The sequence below is a fragment of the Carassius gibelio genome, chromosome A17 (genome assembly GCF_023724105.1).
Source record: "Carassius gibelio isolate Cgi1373 ecotype wild population from Czech Republic chromosome A17, carGib1.2-hapl.c, whole genome shotgun sequence".
Taxonomy (NCBI): domain Eukaryota; kingdom Metazoa; phylum Chordata; class Actinopteri; order Cypriniformes; family Cyprinidae; genus Carassius; species Carassius gibelio.
In genome coordinates this window covers 14,014,583-14,033,553 of record NC_068387.1, presented here as the reverse complement: position 1 = coordinate 14,033,553, position 18,971 = coordinate 14,014,583, and the positions used below count along the sequence as shown (strand labels likewise).

General features: G+C 36.3%; 1 protein-coding gene across 1 annotated transcript in view; it reads right to left on the bottom strand.

Moving 5' to 3' along the window:
* The window catches only part of ush2a (Usher syndrome 2A (autosomal recessive, mild)), a 194,376-nt gene that overhangs the window by 78,143 nt on the left and 97,262 nt on the right, over positions 1 to 18,971 (bottom strand). Inside the window, exons 37-39 of the mRNA XM_052530541.1 lie at positions 16,002 to 16,190; positions 9,289 to 9,436; positions 6,013 to 6,155 (exon numbers count right to left, since the gene is read on the bottom strand). Of these exons, the coding sequence (XP_052386501.1) occupies positions 6,013 to 6,155; positions 9,289 to 9,436; positions 16,002 to 16,190 (480 nt within the window). The remainder of the gene's footprint in view (positions 1 to 6,012; positions 6,156 to 9,288; positions 9,437 to 16,001; positions 16,191 to 18,971) is intronic.

Sequence of the window (18,971 nt, the reverse complement as noted above, 5' to 3'; positions counted from 1 at the left end):
AGCTTAGGGTCTTCTGAATCCATAGATACCAAACACAGGGTGTTTCATCTCCTTTATATATGATTTATAAGCCCAAATATAAAAATAGAGAAAACAGACCAAAAAGGGCTTAGTCCCAAAAATAAAAAAACCGCCTAGGACTGTTTGTAAATAAAGTTAATTATTTAATTGTTCTTTACACATTTGATTGAACATTAACCCATTTCTGTCAAGCAAAGAGTTTGAAAAATATATTTTTGGGTCAAAAACTTTTAACTATTGTTGTGTGAGGTAGGATTTTCAGTAATAAATGACAAAAATCTAATTTTCGTCTTTGAAATTCTCTAGTTTATTGTACAATTTTTCACTCATACTTCCTTTATAGACATATTGCATGCATGCTTATGGTAGCTTAGGGTCTTCTGAATCCATTGATACCAAATACATGGTGGTCCATCCTCATTACATATGGTTTATAAGCCGAAATGTAAAAATAGAGAAAACGGACCAAAAAGGGCTTAGTCCCCTAAGGGTTAATAGTTCGGGGTCAGAAAGATTTCTTTCTAATCATCGAAGAATGCTGGAAAAATACATCATGGTTTTCACAACAATATTAAGCAGCATAACTGTTCTAAACCTAAATAATAATAATAATAATAATAATAATAATAATGTTTTTGAGCACCAAATCAGAATATTAGAACAACTTCTGAATTATCATGTGAAGACTAGAGTAAGTGGCTACTGAAAATTCTGCTATTCATAAAATGTTCAAAAATATAATAAAATAGAAACATTTTAAATTCTAAAAATGTACTAATAAAAGTAATAAATATTACTGTATTTTTAAACAAATAAATGCAGTCCTGGAAAGAGTAAGAAGCTTCTTGAAAAAAAAAAAAAAAAAACATTACAAAAATCTAAAATCGATCCCAAATTTTGAATGGTAGTGAATATTTTCTATTCATCATGTCAAACAGATATTTATCAAATGAATGAAATGGTGGCGAACAGTAAAATTTTCAGCATTTTTAAAAGCAGATTTAGGTGTCTGGAATGAAATGGAGTGATAAAGAAGTGATAAAGTATGCCAAATTCTGAAGTATGCTGCATCTTCCATACCAAAACATTCAGAACTGTCCTGCTTGCACCATGAAAACTGTGTTCAGAAAATATTTTGTTCTACTAACTGATCTGCATAATTCGTACACTAAAACAACACAATCAGTTGGTGTAAAGTAACAGTGCTTTCTTCCGGAGCAATTCATTTTCACAAATGTTTTATAAACCCTAGTGTGTTCAACATGTAGTACAAGTAAATTCACTACGATTAACTAAATAAACTGAACTTTACCATAATAACTCTGATTACGGAATGACGTCAAGAGATAAAGAGGTTTAATTCTCATTAGTCATGCCTAACCCTATACTCAACCTTCATCCATTTTCACTTCACACAGCCGGCCGCTGCTTATGAGTCCGACTCAGATTTCTCCATTCATCTAGTAGCTGTTATTTTTGGGGGTAATTTTTTGACTGTGTCTGTGAATGGGCCCTGCTGATTTCGCTCCCTCTCCCTCCTGATAAATAAACAATGCACAGATCTGACCTTTGGGTTAACAGGTTTTTATGCTTGCTCTACTCAGCACTCTAACTGATTCAATTACCACAAAGGTTCAGGAGCATCCATGAATACTGAAAACGCTCACGGCCGCTGCCACTGCAAAACGCCTGCATAGGTGCTCGCCTGCAAATCCAATGTGGATCTCAGGAGAAATTCCTTAATTGTAAATAATTTTACCACATGAGACAATCAAGTCACCTTGAATGTGAACCACCCCTCCTTACTTCATCCCCGGCCAGCCTTCCTTCCTCGGCTTAGCTGCCCGGCCTTTCGGTCTGCAGAGGCAAAGTGTTATTTAAGCTTTACTGGTCTGCGTTAAATTCCGCAATTTGAAGGGCTGTTAAGTTTTTCAATTGAAATTTCATTTAAGATGCAGGTGCTTTTGATTTTATTGATGCTTTACTGCTCTCGGGGTACAAGCAAGAACACAGTGCAATAACAGCAGTCGGCCTCAATCAGGCATCAGCAACAGCTGTAATCTCAGGACATTTGGAATACTTAGAGAGGCCTTTCCTGGGCCACTATAAATCGCTACAGCAGAAGGGAAAACAAGAGCACGGGCCGCCAAGCCTTAAATCACATTTATAAGGATTTGGTTAGCATAATAATAACACAATCAAGTGACAAGGCAAGGAGGGAGGGACTGGGGAACGTGAAGGAGAGGACTATTTTTAGCATTGTAGAGGTCCTTGTGACAGTATGATAGCTTTGAAGGTTAGCGTGGCTGATGTCAACTAGGACGGATGCTACTTTCAAGAAGCAATCTCCTTTTAGTGTAAAGGAGATTGAAAAGATGAAAAGGGGGAAAAAATACTCTTTATGGAAGAATAAGTTTGATTTTGAACTAAAATTTGATGAAGTGTTCACTATTGTCAGTTACTTATTTCAAGGTGAACTGTACGGCAATTGTTGTTCTACCCACATTTTTCTAACTACAAATGGGTGATAATCATAGACTGTCTAAAAACATGGACGTAGTGACCGTGACGTCACCCGTAGAATCCTAAAGATAGTTTTTGAAGCCTAAAGTGTGTAGAGCGAGCTGTCGCCATCTTGGCAGCGCGTCACCGCTTCATCGAAAATGGGCAAAAGGGCGGGAGCTGGTTGCTGAAGCCATGCCCACCTAGCGCGACGGCCGTGACAGCAGTGGCCATCCACCTGTCACTCAAGTGGCCACGCCCTTAATTATGCAGAACTTTAAGGCTTAATATAATTTAAACGGATGAGTTATAAAAAAAATTCACCCCCTCACAGTTGTCATGAAGGGCAAAATTAGCTATATAGACCAAAATCTTTTTTTTGCACCAGGCTGAAAACATGTTTTTTGCTGCTGTAAAGTTGGACATTTTAACATGGGGAGTCTATGGGATTGACTCTCTTTTGCAGCCAGCCTCAAGTGGCCAGTCGATGAATTGCAGTTTTAGTCACTTCCTTATTGGCTTCTCTAGAGAGAGCGGGAGGTTGCCGCTCGATGATAATTAAAGGAATAGTTCAACCAAAAAAAAAAAAAAAAAAAAAAAATTATATATATATATATATATATATATATATATATATATATTTATAAAAAATTGCTTAAAAATACTCACTTTTAGGCTATCCAAGATTTAGAAAAGAGTGTTTCCTTATTGAAACAAATTTGGAGAAAATTACCATTACATCATTTCTTTACCAATGGATCGTCTGTAGTGAATGGATTCTGTCAGAATTTCCAAACAGGTGACAGGCACTGTAATATCTTAAACGACTCTAGTCTATTAATTACATCTAAAAACAAAATAGAAACACTACAAAAAGAGAGGTAGTCGTCTGCAAAAAGACCAAAGGTGGTTTCAGTTATTAATATTATTTGCCTAAAATGTAAAAGTTAAAATGTACAGCTCATTTATACAACAGATTCACAAGGAAAAAAAAATGGGGGCACAAAAAATGCCCCTCTAAATTCTTTTATGTATATGTAACGCCAGCACACAGACACATGAGCTTTAGCACAGGCAGAGAAGACAGAGGAAAGAGCTCTTCTACATGGCAAAGTTTATGTTCACAGAACCGCCTGTCAAGTCTAAGGGGTGAAAATTCATGGATGGAATTACATTAAAAAGATAGTTATAAAATCTTAATGGAATGATAAAAAGGAGAGGAATGAGGGCCTTTTGAATACTTAAAATGCTCATACATCTTCACTAAGGAGATTTCTAGTGGTGTTCTGACATACTGCAGCACAAAAGGAGCCAAACAGACAAATCAGACAAATGTTTCCGCCATAGCTCCATCAGTCTCATGCACTTGACACTTGAAATTGACATTTCAAACTTTCCAGATACCTCTAGTTTAAAATTGATGTCACAAAATAAGTCTCATCATGTCTGAAATTAAAGAAATAGAAAAATAACAATAATAGAAAATCAATGTTAAATCAAAATAAAATGGCAAAAGATGTACATGTATTTATCAGACACTATTTGTGATCGCTTACATAAATACAGAATGTGCGTGTTTTGTAGGGCAGCTCGTGCACACAGCCTAGTGTGTGCTGCTGTGAACATTTCACGCAGAGGTGGAGAACTCTCTCTAGAGCAGATTTCTAAATTAGAGATGAAGACGTGTGGACAGACTGGGGTCCTATCAAAAAAGAAAGACGTAAAAAAAAAAAAAAAAAAAAAAAAAAAAAAAAAAAATATATATATATATATATATATATATATATATATATATATATATATATATATATATATATATATACATATGACATACGTTTCTCTCCTCCTATTTCACCTTGCCCATCCTTTCCTCTTCCTTTATCATGCAGCCGGCCACATTATTTTGAAGAATCTCCTCAATTCTTTCCTGCTGTTAATTTAGTGTGGCTTTGCCGGGTACTATTTCACATTGATGGGGCAGCTGATGAGATGAGTGAGAGTGTTTATTAGCAGAGCCAGGAGCCACTAAAACTCACACTTTTCCCATAATCCCGCCACAGATCGCCGAATATGCCATACTGAGGCTCTTCGCAGCCCATTTTGGAAAAGAAATAAAGGGCTTTTCTCTTTAACAATAACAATCATTTCTCTCCTGCTTGGTAATGCCCACCTGTTCTCAAAGTCATCACCCCTGCCGCAAAGAAAGAGATGTGTAAATAGAGCTGGAGTGAAGGGCTCATTTCTGCTGCCAGAAACATGCAGATGGAAAGTGAGGAGGAGGATGGTTTTGATTTATATAGCATGCTGATGGGGATTTGACATGTCGCTTGTTTGGGATTAAAGCGACTTTTAGAAGAGCTACTAATAAGGTGCATGCTGGGTCATCGCAGTTTTGGCATATGGTAAAGTACATACGTGAAACTACCAGTTTCCTTTGTTGCAATGCTCAACAAAATACATTAAATAAAAATCTAGTGAAAAAAAAAAAAAAAAAAGCATTTTAGCACACTGGTGACAGACTTACGCTGAATTTCAAACAGTTAAATGCCCCGAAGTATTTACGTTTTATTATTAAAATATTCTATATGAAAATATTTATTTATTATTTTTTAATAAAATATCAAAGCATTTAGCTTTTTAGATAGCACTTTATAAAGTGATACTGTCTATCACATAATACCTTAATCAAAAACCTTTTTATTTCAAAACCATCTTTAATCATCTTTAATCTAAGCATAACTATATACGATTAAAAACATCATAGCCGCTAAAACAAGCTTTACTAAGCAAAAGCTTAAGCTTAGTTTTCATTCATCCCTATTTAAACTACTTGGACATATTCTTCATGGCTAAACAATGCAGCTAATGCAGAGATTCTTAGTGAAGAATACAACCTATGAAAGGAAATACTAAACATAAAGAATACTAATTACAAGTTGCTAAATAAAATATACAGACACATAGTGCAAAACAAATAGACCAAAGCAGCAAGACAAGAAATTGAACAAAAAGTCTCAATGAGGCTGAGAATGTTACTCTGTTCACGTAGTTCTGCTCTCAAACAGAGGGATAACACTTCCCAAAAGCAGAAATTGTGAAGTGCTGCAGGGCATTGTGGGGAGGGGGATGTCTCTAAGCTTGATCATGAAGAGGTGGTGGTCCATAATACAGTGCAATCTGAGGGTATGCGAATACTGGCTCAGTAATTATAATGCATGTGCTAATAGGGTGAAGTACAATTAATTTATAACTTAGCAGAGAGTGTCTGTTATGATCCTTAATATGATTCTATTACAGTAATCAGTCCAAAATGACACCGGCAAGGTCATGTAGAAGAGGCGTACCCTTTAACTAGTGATCTTTGTCCACTGCCCCCCCACCTGCTCTTTCTATGGGAGAAGCCTCCCAGAGGAACCGCCTGACATGTTGTGTGCTCAATGATTTTCTGTTGTGTTTGTGGGCATTGTGTGTGTCAGTTGCGGAACTCACTGTCTTGTGCAGTAAGAAAAGAGACCCATGGGCTGCTGGTTTCTCCATGGCTGTTGGACACCAGCAGTCTGAAGTGATACTCGGTAAAGGGTTCAAGATCCTCAACTGTGTGACTAAATACAGTCGTCTCATCGTCCATTAACCTAAAGATAGAAATAAATGTACACAGAACACATTACATTACATACTACTGCCCAAAAAGTTTTTTTTTAAAAAGTCTCTTATGCCAAGGCTGCATTTATTTGATCAAAAATACAAATAAAAAAGTAATTTAAATGACTGTTTTATACTTGATTCATTTTAAATGTAATTTATTCTTATGGTGGCAAAAGTTAATTTTTCAGCAGCCATTACTCCAGTCCTCTGTGGGTAACACTTTAGAATAGTGTTTCTTACTTACTAAATAACTAATAAGGAATTATTGAAGAACTAACAGGTGATTATTAATTAACACTTAACTCACTACTGCTAACTACTAAGAAAGATGTGTTAACTAATCAGTATGTAATATAATTTTATGATTATGTTAAGTAACAGTTAGCTAATCAGTAACTAATATATTCTGTGATACCTCCTGAAGAACTACTATTAATTATCTACTAGTTAAGGTTCAAGAAAAATAACTATGAAATAACTACTACTGAACAGTTATAAGCAAAAAAAACAACAAAACAAAACACTATAATAATCAGGCTGTGTCCCATAAATCAAGTACTTGAGTAAAAGTACAGATACAGTGGCAACTTTGTTACAGCCCACTTATTAGCCTATAATGGGAATGAAATATGGATTTTGTTTGCTTCTAAATGTTTAACTTTTGATTATGAAATGTTTGTTAAATTAGTTAAAATGTGGGCAGTATACATGTTAAAATGGAATAAAATATGCTGTATTAAGAAATGTTCTCATCTGAAATAAACAGATTAGAGTATTTTACAAAGTTTATGATTACTTTTATAGCTTGTTTTAGTCAAAATGATGTAGTTTATTATTATTTACTAATAGGTTCACTTTAGAATTCTGTAAGTCCTGCAAAATTATCTGATAATTCTTTATTAATTACTAATGGGTTCCCTATGTTTTCACTTTAGAATACTGTTTCAGATTCTAAGTAATTCTTCAGGAATTACCTGATAATTCTTTATTAATTATTAATGGGTTCCCAACATTTCCACTTTAGAATAGGCCTAATGTTTCAGGTTCAAAAGAAGTCCTGCAGAATTATTTGATAATTAATTATTAATAACTAAAGGGTTCCCTATGTTTTCACTTTAGAATACTGTTTCAGATTCTAGGTAATTCTTCAGGAATTATCTGATAATTCTTTATTAATTACTTATGGGTTCCCAATATTTTCACTTTAGAATAGGCCTAATGTTTCAGGTTCAAAATAAGTCCTGTATAATTATTTTATAATTCTTTATTAATTACAAATTGGATACCTGTATTTTCACTTTTCCTCAGGCTTTGCCTTACATACAGAAATTTAATTAATGGTAATGTGGTATATGCTGATGAGGCACACATTCAGTACTGTATATAAAATTTAAAAACTAAGGTAAATTATCACAAGGCACTGGAGTCATGGTGGGGTTCCTATTGGAAGCTGATTTCTTACAAAACACACTCATATATAAAACAATATACTACACAGGTAAAAACCTCTATAAAATGTATTGCATTTATTAATATTGCATTCTCATACTACTACTATTGATAATAACATTTATATGAAAGGGTCACAATTCAATGTAATTGTGTAAAAATGTTCATTAGTAGTTACTTCATAGTTATTTTTCTTGAACCCTAACTAGTAGACAATTAATAGTAGTTCTTCAGGAGGTATGACAGAATACATTAGTTATTGATTAGCTAACTGTTACTTAACATAATCATAAAATTATATTACATACTGATTAATTAACACATCTTCCTTAGTAGTTAGCAGTAGTGAGTTAAGTGTTAATGAATAATCACCTGTTAGTTCTTCAAAAATTCCTTATTAGTTATGTAGTAAGTAATAAACAGTATTCTAAAGTGTTACCCCTCTGTGTCATATGAGTCTTAATTCTAAATCATTTCAATATGCTGATTTGTGCTCAAGTGTTGTATCAGTGTTGAAAGCAGTTGTGCTGCTTAAAATTTTTTCGGAAACCGTGACACATTGTTAAAGGATTCTTTGTTTCTTTGGATTCCATATTAACTAGTTGTTTATTAGCTTATTAGGACATTACTAGAGTATTGGCTGTTTATTAGTACTAATTCTATATCACTTAATCCTACCCAATACCTAAACTTTAACAGTTTACCTTACGGACTATTCATAATTCATGATTAGGAGTTTCCTGAGGTAAAAGTTGAAGTTAATAGTTAGTTAATGGTGAGAATTGATCCCCAGTGTCCAAAAAGTGATTTTTTTTTAGCTGTTTTTGTTGATAAAGACTTCATTTTAAATGTTTATATTAGCTAAAGCTAACTTTGACAACTCTTAGTAGTACACAAGCTTATAGATTCAAACCTAATAGGGGTTTTAAAATGATTAACATATCTTTTCTGTTAAGTGCTTTGCAAATCAAATCAAAAGTGATCTTAAGATTGAATGAGCTCATCAACTTCTATGGTTAGAATATGACATTATTCTGGTGAAAATGCAAGTGGGCATTTGTATTGAACTGAAATGAGAAATAGATATAATCATGCTCATTAAATGCCTTACAAGTCCTGCTGATAGGAACAAATCTTTGCTGGTTTTTTAAGCAGCATCAGCTTCCACAGAGCCCCACGATCAAATTTACCATGGAGTATAATAAATAAATCACATGAACAATGAAATACATTTCAAAACAATCCCAGGAAATGAGAGTGATGTATAATACATGCGCCTAGTCATTTATTTATTACAACAAAATGAGAATTCCCCTATTTCTGATTAAATTGCAATTTATTGTCAGGGAGCATGTAATGCATATATATTAGATAAATCATTTGTTTCTTTTTTTTTTTTTTTTTACAGAAGCAGAACGACAGCCCTGGTCTAGGCCTACTATTTGATATTCCTGTACATCTGCTCTACAACAGTCTAACCACTACTTTCTTCTCTTTAGATCAAATACTGATAGATGTATCCTGTTTTCCAGATTCACTGTACAAAAGAACTATTGTTCACTGATGATTGCATGTTTGCAGTAGTATTGATGACCTATATGTGTTTGTAGTGTGGAAAAGTGCATGTGTACACCGTGAAAGGTCTTCATGGCTTTGTTGCTCTGAGCTTACTGGCGAACTTGTGGGGAAGCTGAAGTCCTCATCTGGAGCTGGTAGCGCAGAGGTCCGGGAGCGTTGTGATGGGCTGGAGCAGCCCAAGCCACCTGCAGCGAGGTGGGGGTGGCAGATGCCAGCCTGGGGGGCAGGAGGCCATCTGGAGCTGTATGTGGAGAGGATGCAAAGGTGAAGTGGAGCAGAGAAAAGACCTGCACGGTGCAGCATATAAGGAAAATGGGTAGAAACATTGTTGGGGATGGGAGCATTTTAGGGCTGTGAGACTTTGAAAAAGCCCAGCTTACTGTATTTAGTACATCACATGCTGTGTTATGAGCTCTCACAATGGCACAACCTACTGTATGCCCTGAGAGGTTCTCCAGAAGGCTTTTAAAGGATTTTAAATTTAAAAGATTAAATATTCTGCTGGAGAAGAATCATGTAGCCATCTATAATATTACAGTTTGGAGAGAGAGAGAGAGAATCAATCTGTTTTTAAAGAGAGAGTCAAGAGACGGTGGAGAATGGCACCTGTGTAATGGTGCGGTCAGCTCTCTGCGCCTCTGATTTACAAGGACTTCCTGGTCCCTTCTAAGCCTCCTCGCCTCACTTCAAACCCAACGCACCATCAACTATGCAGATAATGCTCCGGCTTCTATTTACTGTGACATCATCTGCTCTCAACACAATCTCACTGGTCAGGGCTTACTTACACACATACCCTTCTGCACACATATTCAAACAATATCTGAGTTTGACAATATTGATACTTTACATTAAGTATTAATATTGAGTTGTTTATATGAAAAATTGTTAGATACAAAAATTGACAGTCAATTAGAACATAATATAATATTTCGTTTTAAATGTAAAAAAAAATGGTACAATAATAAAAATAAATAAATAAAAGTAATACTAAATAATAATTAGTAATAAGTGACTGCAATGTGGTTCTAATTATTTGCTAATTTCTATCGTCAAGACATCGAGACTATATTACTAAATTGCCTGGAAGCACATGAAAACATCTCACCAGTCAAGAAAGCCAACATCTTGAATCTGTGTCTTTTCTTAGTGCTTAGTGAGGACTCCAGGCAAATATCATCTATTCTGAGGAGCTATCTAGTCAGCATCAGCTTCAGTAATACAGCACTCCAATGCTCCAAGTGAAGTCCTCTCCATAAGTGAAGTCTCCTTCTCAATCAACCCTCCTCTTGTCCAGCCACAAAAACTCAATAACTGTTGATTATTTAAGTCATTTCAGCCACGCTGAACTAGAATCACCTCAATAGAATCCAAATTATAATTGAATACGCCCGTGGTGGTCGAAGCACTAAAAGAAAAAGAAAAAAGTTTATGAGAGCGAGACTGAATTCCTGGTTCCGTGGTCTCTGGTGTACAGAGAACAGACTAAATGAGATCAACTCATTGACATTACGGCAAGAAAAAAAGATGTTAATACTTTGATTGATGAGCGATGGAACTGCCAATTATGTCAATAAAGAGTATGGATACGCCAAGCTGTTGTGTTCAAAGCTTGACGTCCCCATGCGTCATTAAGGAGGACAGGGTGACAGTCTTGACTGAACGGTGAAGGAAGAGATGATGCGGATGTCTGAACCCAACTCTACATAGGCTGGCATGCGGGAACAGGGATGTGGCTTGTGCTCTGCAGGGGTCAGTCTCATCACTCAAGTCAGCGCTCCTAAATTAGTTTTACTGCCAAGCTGCAATTTTCATAATGTCCATGTGGCTTGTATTAGGAAAGAAAAAGCTCGGCAGAGGGACGCTGCTGCTTTGAGAAGAGTGGATAGGGCTTTGCTGGACGGACTCGGGGATAAAAGCCATTTCACTCTTTGTCTCCATCTGCCTTTGCTGCTATGGCTTTTGGGCAGGAATAAACAGCGAATGCCCAGCCAACCAGTCATCAAAATAATGATGATGATGAGCATATGGACAGGTCTACAGATTGCCGAAGCTCAGAGATGCTAATACTACTTCATATATTTTGGACCTGAACACCAACACACAGCTCCAATGGTGTAACGCTGACTGAAGAGGTTGGCATATTGTGAATTTATCAAGAGACCACCAACTGCACACAAATATTGATAAACAGTGACAAAAATTATTATTTGTTAGATTCTGTCTCATGTAAAGCGTACTTCTGTATTTGTCAAATTTATTGTTTAGAGGATACCCCTTGAGATGTAACATCTCGTATAAAAAGCTTTCTGTAGATGCAGGACCATATCATAGGCCTACAGGATATGTTATAACACAAAGGCCATACTGTATCTGTACTGTCAGAGTTAGAAAGTTTCTTGCTGGCATGGCACTTTACAAAAAAATAAAAAAATAAAAGAAATAAAATAAAAAATTAAACAAACAATTAATTAATTCATTATACTTATTATACTTCAAAATATTACTTTACACTTTATGGCTGCTGAAAATCTAGCATTGCATCACAGGAATAAACTGCATTTTAAAGAGGACCTATTCTGCACCTTTTTACAATATGTAAAATAGGTCCCTGGTACCCCCAGAATGTGTCAGTGAAGTTTCAGCACAAAATACCCCACAGATATTTTATTACATTGTCAAATTTGCCCCTCCTTTGGTTTGAACAAAAACACGCTGTTTTCTTGTGTGTGCCTTTAAATTCAAATGAGCTGCAGCTGCTGCCACCCCCTTCCCAGAAGAGGGCGGAGCATAAATAGCCAAAATGTCAAAATATATTTATGATATATGCAGACAGTGATTGTTCTCCGTTTGTAAATTTGTACATCTAAAAACAACATTTAAGTGGCACAGGCAATATTAAGCCTAAATAGGTGCTATAGCAGTGGTTCTCTACCCATGGCCCGTTCAAATGCAGCCTATCATGCTGAACACGAATAAAAGTTGTACAATTAATTTCAGTTTTTACATGAATTGAAAAAAATAATAAACTAATATATGCTATAATGTTTTTGTTATGTAAAATAATTTAGTTTTTCATATATTATTTTCAGACATGAGCAGACCTGTACTCACGTAATTTGTTACGCATTTAACGAACACTTACAAGACAGCACTTTGGCAGAATTCATTCAAATAGTCATCAGCAGCCATTAGTTTGGTAAAATTGAGCATCAGAATGGACAAATTTGTTATTAAGGGAGAAAAATGAAATGTGGAAAATGCCAGCGAAGGAACCCATACAGACAAGAATAGTGACAGTATCAGGAGTAAAGGTAGGAGAGTATTGGACTTTTTTGGTTTGCCCCGCCACTCACTGTTCAGGCAAAAGGAAACACTCATTCTACATAGCAATCACCCTTAATCATAAAACATCTCTGGAGAAAACCTCAGATTATTAATTTCGAAAGTGCTTTCCATTTTTGCATCAAATGGGACACATGTGGCACCATTTTCTACAATATTGTGTGTCAAGTCACACTTCCGTGCATGTCTTACAGAATGCAACTTACAATCGCAACTTCATTGAGCTGTTACTCCTTTCGGCTGAAAAAAAACAAATCTTTGAAAACTTGGCTTTATTTAGTGTATGCAAAAACGCTGGTGTTAACCTGCATGTTCTGCACAGTGAGGGATGAACAACATGTTCAAAGCATTTAATTTCTTCTCTAAAGTTTGTAGAGAGAGAGAAAAATAGAAAGAGACAGGAGAGTCTAATGAGAGTAAGACACCCCATTGACAAAAGAGTTAATTCCTCACAGCCGTATTTCATCAAACAGTCAGTATAAAGCGTCTTTGTTTCACCTCCCTCCTTTCTCAGGTATATCAAAAGTGTCACTAATCATTTTAAACTATGCACTTTTATGTTTCGTCTGTATCCTAAGCCTTCTACTCCGTCTGTTCTTTGATATAACAAGGACAGTTTGAGACAAGTCTTCAGTTCAGCTAAGACAAACCAAAAGATCTACCGAAAGAAGTTGAGGGAAACGTGTGGTATTTAAAATTTATACTTTTTGTGTCTTTGTGTTGAACTTGAACAATTTGGCAGAACTTTAACTTGGTGTGCTGCTGTTTTTTTCACAGGGCCCTAGAAGAGCGATTGGTCTGTATTTAAAGGCTGGGCATTAACATGGAGTGGCGTTTACAGGTCAGCCTCATCATCTAAGAACATGCAAGGCCATGTCCCATTTCCCCCGAATCAATCCTCAATCCATACACATCCCTCTGGGAATGAGCGTTCCGTTCACCTCCGTGAGAGATGAGACAACGGTGGAGCTCTGGGGTTTCAAATGCTGATGTTTGTTCATGAAACGTGTCCCAGCAACTTCATTTTCTTTTCCCTAAAGGAAAATTATCTTCCTTTCAGGTACAGACAGAATGATAATTGTCACAGAACGTTTAAACAAAGCAAAGGGTGTTATCAAGTCGAAAGACATGTCTTGTCAGTCTCTTGGATCATGAAAAAGGTGTGTGTGTGTGTGTGTATGTGTGTGTGTGGGAGGATACATAGGTCCTGGGGAATTTCGAGTTGCCTGGGTCTGGTCATATTACTTTTACATACGAGTCAAATGGGATCCAAGTGATTGTCTAACGATTCCTCAGGTAAAACAAATATTAGAGCGGTTTCAATAGCTTTAAAAGGGATAGAAAGATCTAAAATAGAAATAAGAAAGCTTTGAAAAAAATTAAAATACTTTAGCCATTGTGTGTGTGTTTTTATCCAAATTTAATCCACATTTCTTTTATCCTAACCTTTTGAAACATATTTTTATTCATTTTTATGAAATCGAATAAAAATACATAAATCTCTCAATGGCTTACGTTTAGAAATGTTTACTGAACACTTTATAATTACACAAATTAATTCTTCAAAATTCAATTGTAATCATGTTAAGAAAATACTTACCGCTAAATTATAGTATTTTTAATAAGCGTTATTCAATAAAATTTGGCAACATTACTTTGTGCAACCTTTATTTGAAAACATGCTGTTAAATTCTCTACCAATATCTCTTTTTTAAGTTAATCCTACTTTATTTTTTTTCAGTGTAGGACTAAGCATTTATATACTGTTGTCATGTTGCACCTGGTTATGACGTGGTAAAACATGAAAGGGAAATATCAAAAATGAATTATAAAGATGTAAAGTTTGCACTGAATAGTCACCCCCATCTGAAGAAACACTGGTCCATTGACCCCTCTTTTCCAGGTGTTGGGAATAAGGCAGAAATCAGTAAATTGCCTTTTTTATCTCCTCCATGGTATTTTACCCTTCCCTTAAACACATATAACCCAGTGCATGTTACATGCTTCCCAACAGCCATTCTCTGTATAAATCAGCTTAATAAGTTCCCACACCATTAAGTAAAAGGAAGGATAGACTAAGGCCTATTTAACCAGTCAGTTGTTACCTTTCATTTGCCTGAGAAGGTCGTAAAAAATAACATTCTGGAACCGTAGAAGTTATAATTAAAATCAACAACAATTTAACAGTGGGAATGTGTGGCCCCTTAGTGTGGCAATAAACTTATAGTGGCTACACTTGTGTGCATACGCTCTTATCTGCCATTGCCATAGATAGGAAATGGCATGTCTTTAGATCACCAGCAGCGAGCATTGTTCTCTGTCAGCCAGCGGATGTCCAATGTCTCCCTGCTGGCTCCATACAAAGCAGTGTTACAGGGCCCAGAAGATTCAGCCTGATCAAATAGCTCGCTCTCCATCCATGTGGAGGCATGTGATTAAACATTAGTGCAGAGAGCCTTTAGCTCTGTGTCAGATATGATGAGCCAGGGCTGAAGTTTACAGGCTGTCTGTTAAGGAAGAACATGGCAATATCATGGAAATAGAGCGAAATTGTATATGTGAAAAAAAATTAAAATAAAAAACACACATTTTACTTATGAAGGTACCAAGTTTTGGAAGGGGAAAAAAAATCAATATCAGATGATTGCATCATATTGGTTTGTGTACAAAATGTCAGTGAGTTACTGCATATTGATTTACAACTAACTCCGCTAATCATAATCTTGTCAGCTTTCTGGCAGATGTTGATGTTTCAGCCAGTTGACTTTATGAGATTTCTGAGGATCATTTAGATTTCATAACTTCCAACCTATTCCTATTTCATTACCTAATAATTGTATTTTCTCACCTAAAAAAGGGCCACATTTCTAAAGACAAAGTGCACTATTTGTCACATGCTGTAGATACATTAAGCTGTGCTTATTCAAATGAAACAGGTTCAAGTCTGGCCTGCAACATGGCCTGATTTCATTACTGCTTTCTCTTCCTAAGGATTTATAGCCATGTCCTATTTACACTCTATATTTAATAAAGCAAGCACCCTTTCTACCCCAAATAAATGAAATAATAATAATAATAATAATAATAATAATAATAATAATAATAATAATAATAATAATAATTAACATTCAGTAAAAGCAGATTATTAATTTTTCATTAAAAATAATTAATTAATTAGAAAATTATCAGGGAATGCATGAACTGATGAAATGTGTATCTTGAATAAAATAGCAAAATGTAAAAGCAACTTTGGATAAAAGTCTCTGGTAAAAAAATAAAAATAAATAAGCAAATAAAAAAAACAGACAACTAAATATTTGTGTACTGCAATAATTCTCTGCGGGTAAGCTAAGATCAAACCTATATAGCAAGAGAACATAATCTTCATGTGCTGCATGTCAATGTCAAATACAACAAATGTAAATGGTGTTCTATTACAGAAAGCTGTGTTTGGTACTGACCTCCTGGTGGGAGAGAGACACTGGTGGGAGAGCTCTCCACACAGCCCTGACTGTTACAGGCTTTCACCAGCACTGTGTAGTTAGAATAAGGCAGCAGTCCTTCTATAGACACCCACTGGCCCTCTTTACCAGTGCTCAGCAGCTCTCTCGTCTCTGTGTCTGGCGTTTCAAAACTGCTGAAGTTCTGACCTGAAACACACAGAGATGCAATTTAACATCCACATAAAGCCCCATCAAAGGATCGGAGCCACGCTGACCTGAAGACGTCTTCAGGAACTTGGATGATAATCACTTTGTCGATAAGCTTCTAAATACAGATCCAATTTTCTTGGATCATTGACAATGAGGTGTCAGCATGATACATGCCCATTTGGCTCACAGATCAAACTTATCCTATAAATTCGAGGAACCTTATTTTCTTAAAAAATACTTTTAAGCACATTGACCCTTTTTAGACTGAGAAGATGCTGGACAGTCTGTTGCACTCTCTCTCTGTGTGTGTGTGTGAACTGCAGTGCCCTGCTGACACAGGGAAGCCCAGACTTTGGCTGTCTGGGTCTTAATCCAGAAATGGGGATTGATTGCGCTTCCAGCCCAGACATTGATTCAACACACAGGAAGCTGGATCCACAGGAAAAAAACAACAACAACACAGCAGCTAAAATAGAAATAGATTTTTATAAATAATGGCACAAAACAATAGTGAGTGAGCATATTGTCAATCTGGTAAAAGCCTAATATAGAGCTGTATTAAAATCAGGAAACAAATAAAATCCATTAAAGATAACCGAGATGCTCACATACTTACTTAGCTGTAATAAGCATTATCGAAATAAATCACAGAAAAAGGAATCAGAAATTTTCCAAAGTGAAATGTGTTTGTATTATAAATTCACAACATGAAAAAGACTTACGGACACAGGGACATCTGTAAGTGTGAAACTTTTTTTGTATTTAAATTTTTTTATCTTTTGGTTATCCTACTTAATCTGCACACACAACACAGGTCAGGTTAAATTTTAGTTTATTCATCCAAAAACATGGCTCTAAAAGATAAGGCACCAGAATTTCAGTTTACAGTTCATTACCGCTCATTGGCTGTAATGCTTTCAGTCAGGCCCATTCACGTGTTCACATTAACCAAGAGGTCAAGAGCCAAGCCTCCAAGTCCCCAGCCACCACCACTTACTGTAATGCAATCGACCGCAGGATATACGGCCCTGCTTGCAAATTAAAAGGGAATTAATTCCCCTAAGTTCTCACCTCTCACCAGATAGACTTCTACCATCACACAAGAGGAAGAAAGGAGACGTGTGTGCAGGCCGAGTCCATAACCTTCACCCTTTCCCCATCTAAAGAGGCTTGAAATGCAACGTCATGAAGAAATCAATTGGCATGAAGTGCCCCAACGACTTGAAGCCTACAAATGCATCTCTCCTAAGTGTTTAGCAGACATTTTACATTAATGTGCAGTGCAAGTGGAAGAAGAAAAACACACCCAGTGCTTGTAAAAATTACCTGTTTAAGCAAAACTAAACACACTTAATTAATTTATCTGAGCTCTATGCCCTTAATGAATCATTCTCTGTCCTCTACAGTACGCCTAGCTTTTTTTTTTTTGTTAAATCTTATAACTGCTTCCAATTTACTTATTCCGCTTTTGGCGGTTTATAAAATGAACCGCCACAACAGCATCTGTCTCATTTTTTAAGGGCAAGAGCTTTTCCCCCATTTTCAGCTATATGCAGCCAACATACACTTCATTTCCAAAAAGAGATAAATGGAAGGGTTTGGAGACTAAAGAATATATAACGGTTAAAAAGTCACTTTTTCCCTGAAGCTCTACATAAATCACAGGAGTAGTCAATATTTAATAATGCTAGCCTCGGTCCACAGTCCCTTGATCACCCCTGTCATGTGTAATAGCCCCCACTCCGATTCTTTTGACATAAAAGCTTGGCTTTACTGCAATACTAACATGTAGAGGGGTCATTACTGATCGACATTTCCCTTAATCTGTGATAGCCAGGCAGCCGCCGATAAATTCTCCAGCAATCCACTGAGAGAAATCGCTTAAACTTCTCTTCTGCCACAAAAGACAGAAAGCTAGAGAGAGTGAGACGCCTGTGGATCTGACCCTGCTAGCCTGGTGCGAACAAACCCTCCCTCACGAATAACACACTCCGCAATAATACAAAAATAAACTGTGCTGAACCCTCCAGAGCCTCAGAGCCAACGATATAATCAAAGAAAAACAATAAAAATACTACTTCACACTCAACGTAAGCTATCATCTCTATCATAGAAACAGTGACAAGAAATGTACACGAATCACGCATGGCACGACAAAGGGAAAACAAGAGTTTGGTTGGAAGAGTCCACTGACGGTGATCTCGCTCTCTCAAATCAATCTCCCTGCACACCATAATCTTGCTCTCTCTGCTCAGAAGAATACTTCAAAGCTCTTGCAAAATTGAGAGAGGGGACGTGGCTGCCTTTGTGAGAGGTCACTTCCATCTGCTTGTACTAGGAGATTACAATCTTGAGTCCGTAAGCTGCTCGTCCTGCTTGTCAGATAGTTACTTTTAAGGCTGGCTGGGCTGCACACTACCTCAGATTGGCCTGCAGGCTGAGAGGATCCATAGCAACCCGCTGGTTACTCATTCAAATGACCAGCAGAAGTAGACAAAGCAAGGCCTGTGTCTATCAAAGTCTAATATACAGTTTCCTCAAATAGTAGCATGTTTGAAAATGTCTTCATACTTTAGGCACCACTGAACAATCGAGTTCTTTGAAGGATTTTGTTCTCAGAGTTTTATTAATTGTGCCTGATCATTAAAGACTTCATTTATAACTGAATGCATGCCATTAATTTATTAATGAGAATTAATACTAATGATTTAAGGAAAAAAAAAAATGTTTAGAGCTGCATCCGCATTTAATCAGAGACTATATAAGGAGGTGTATTAC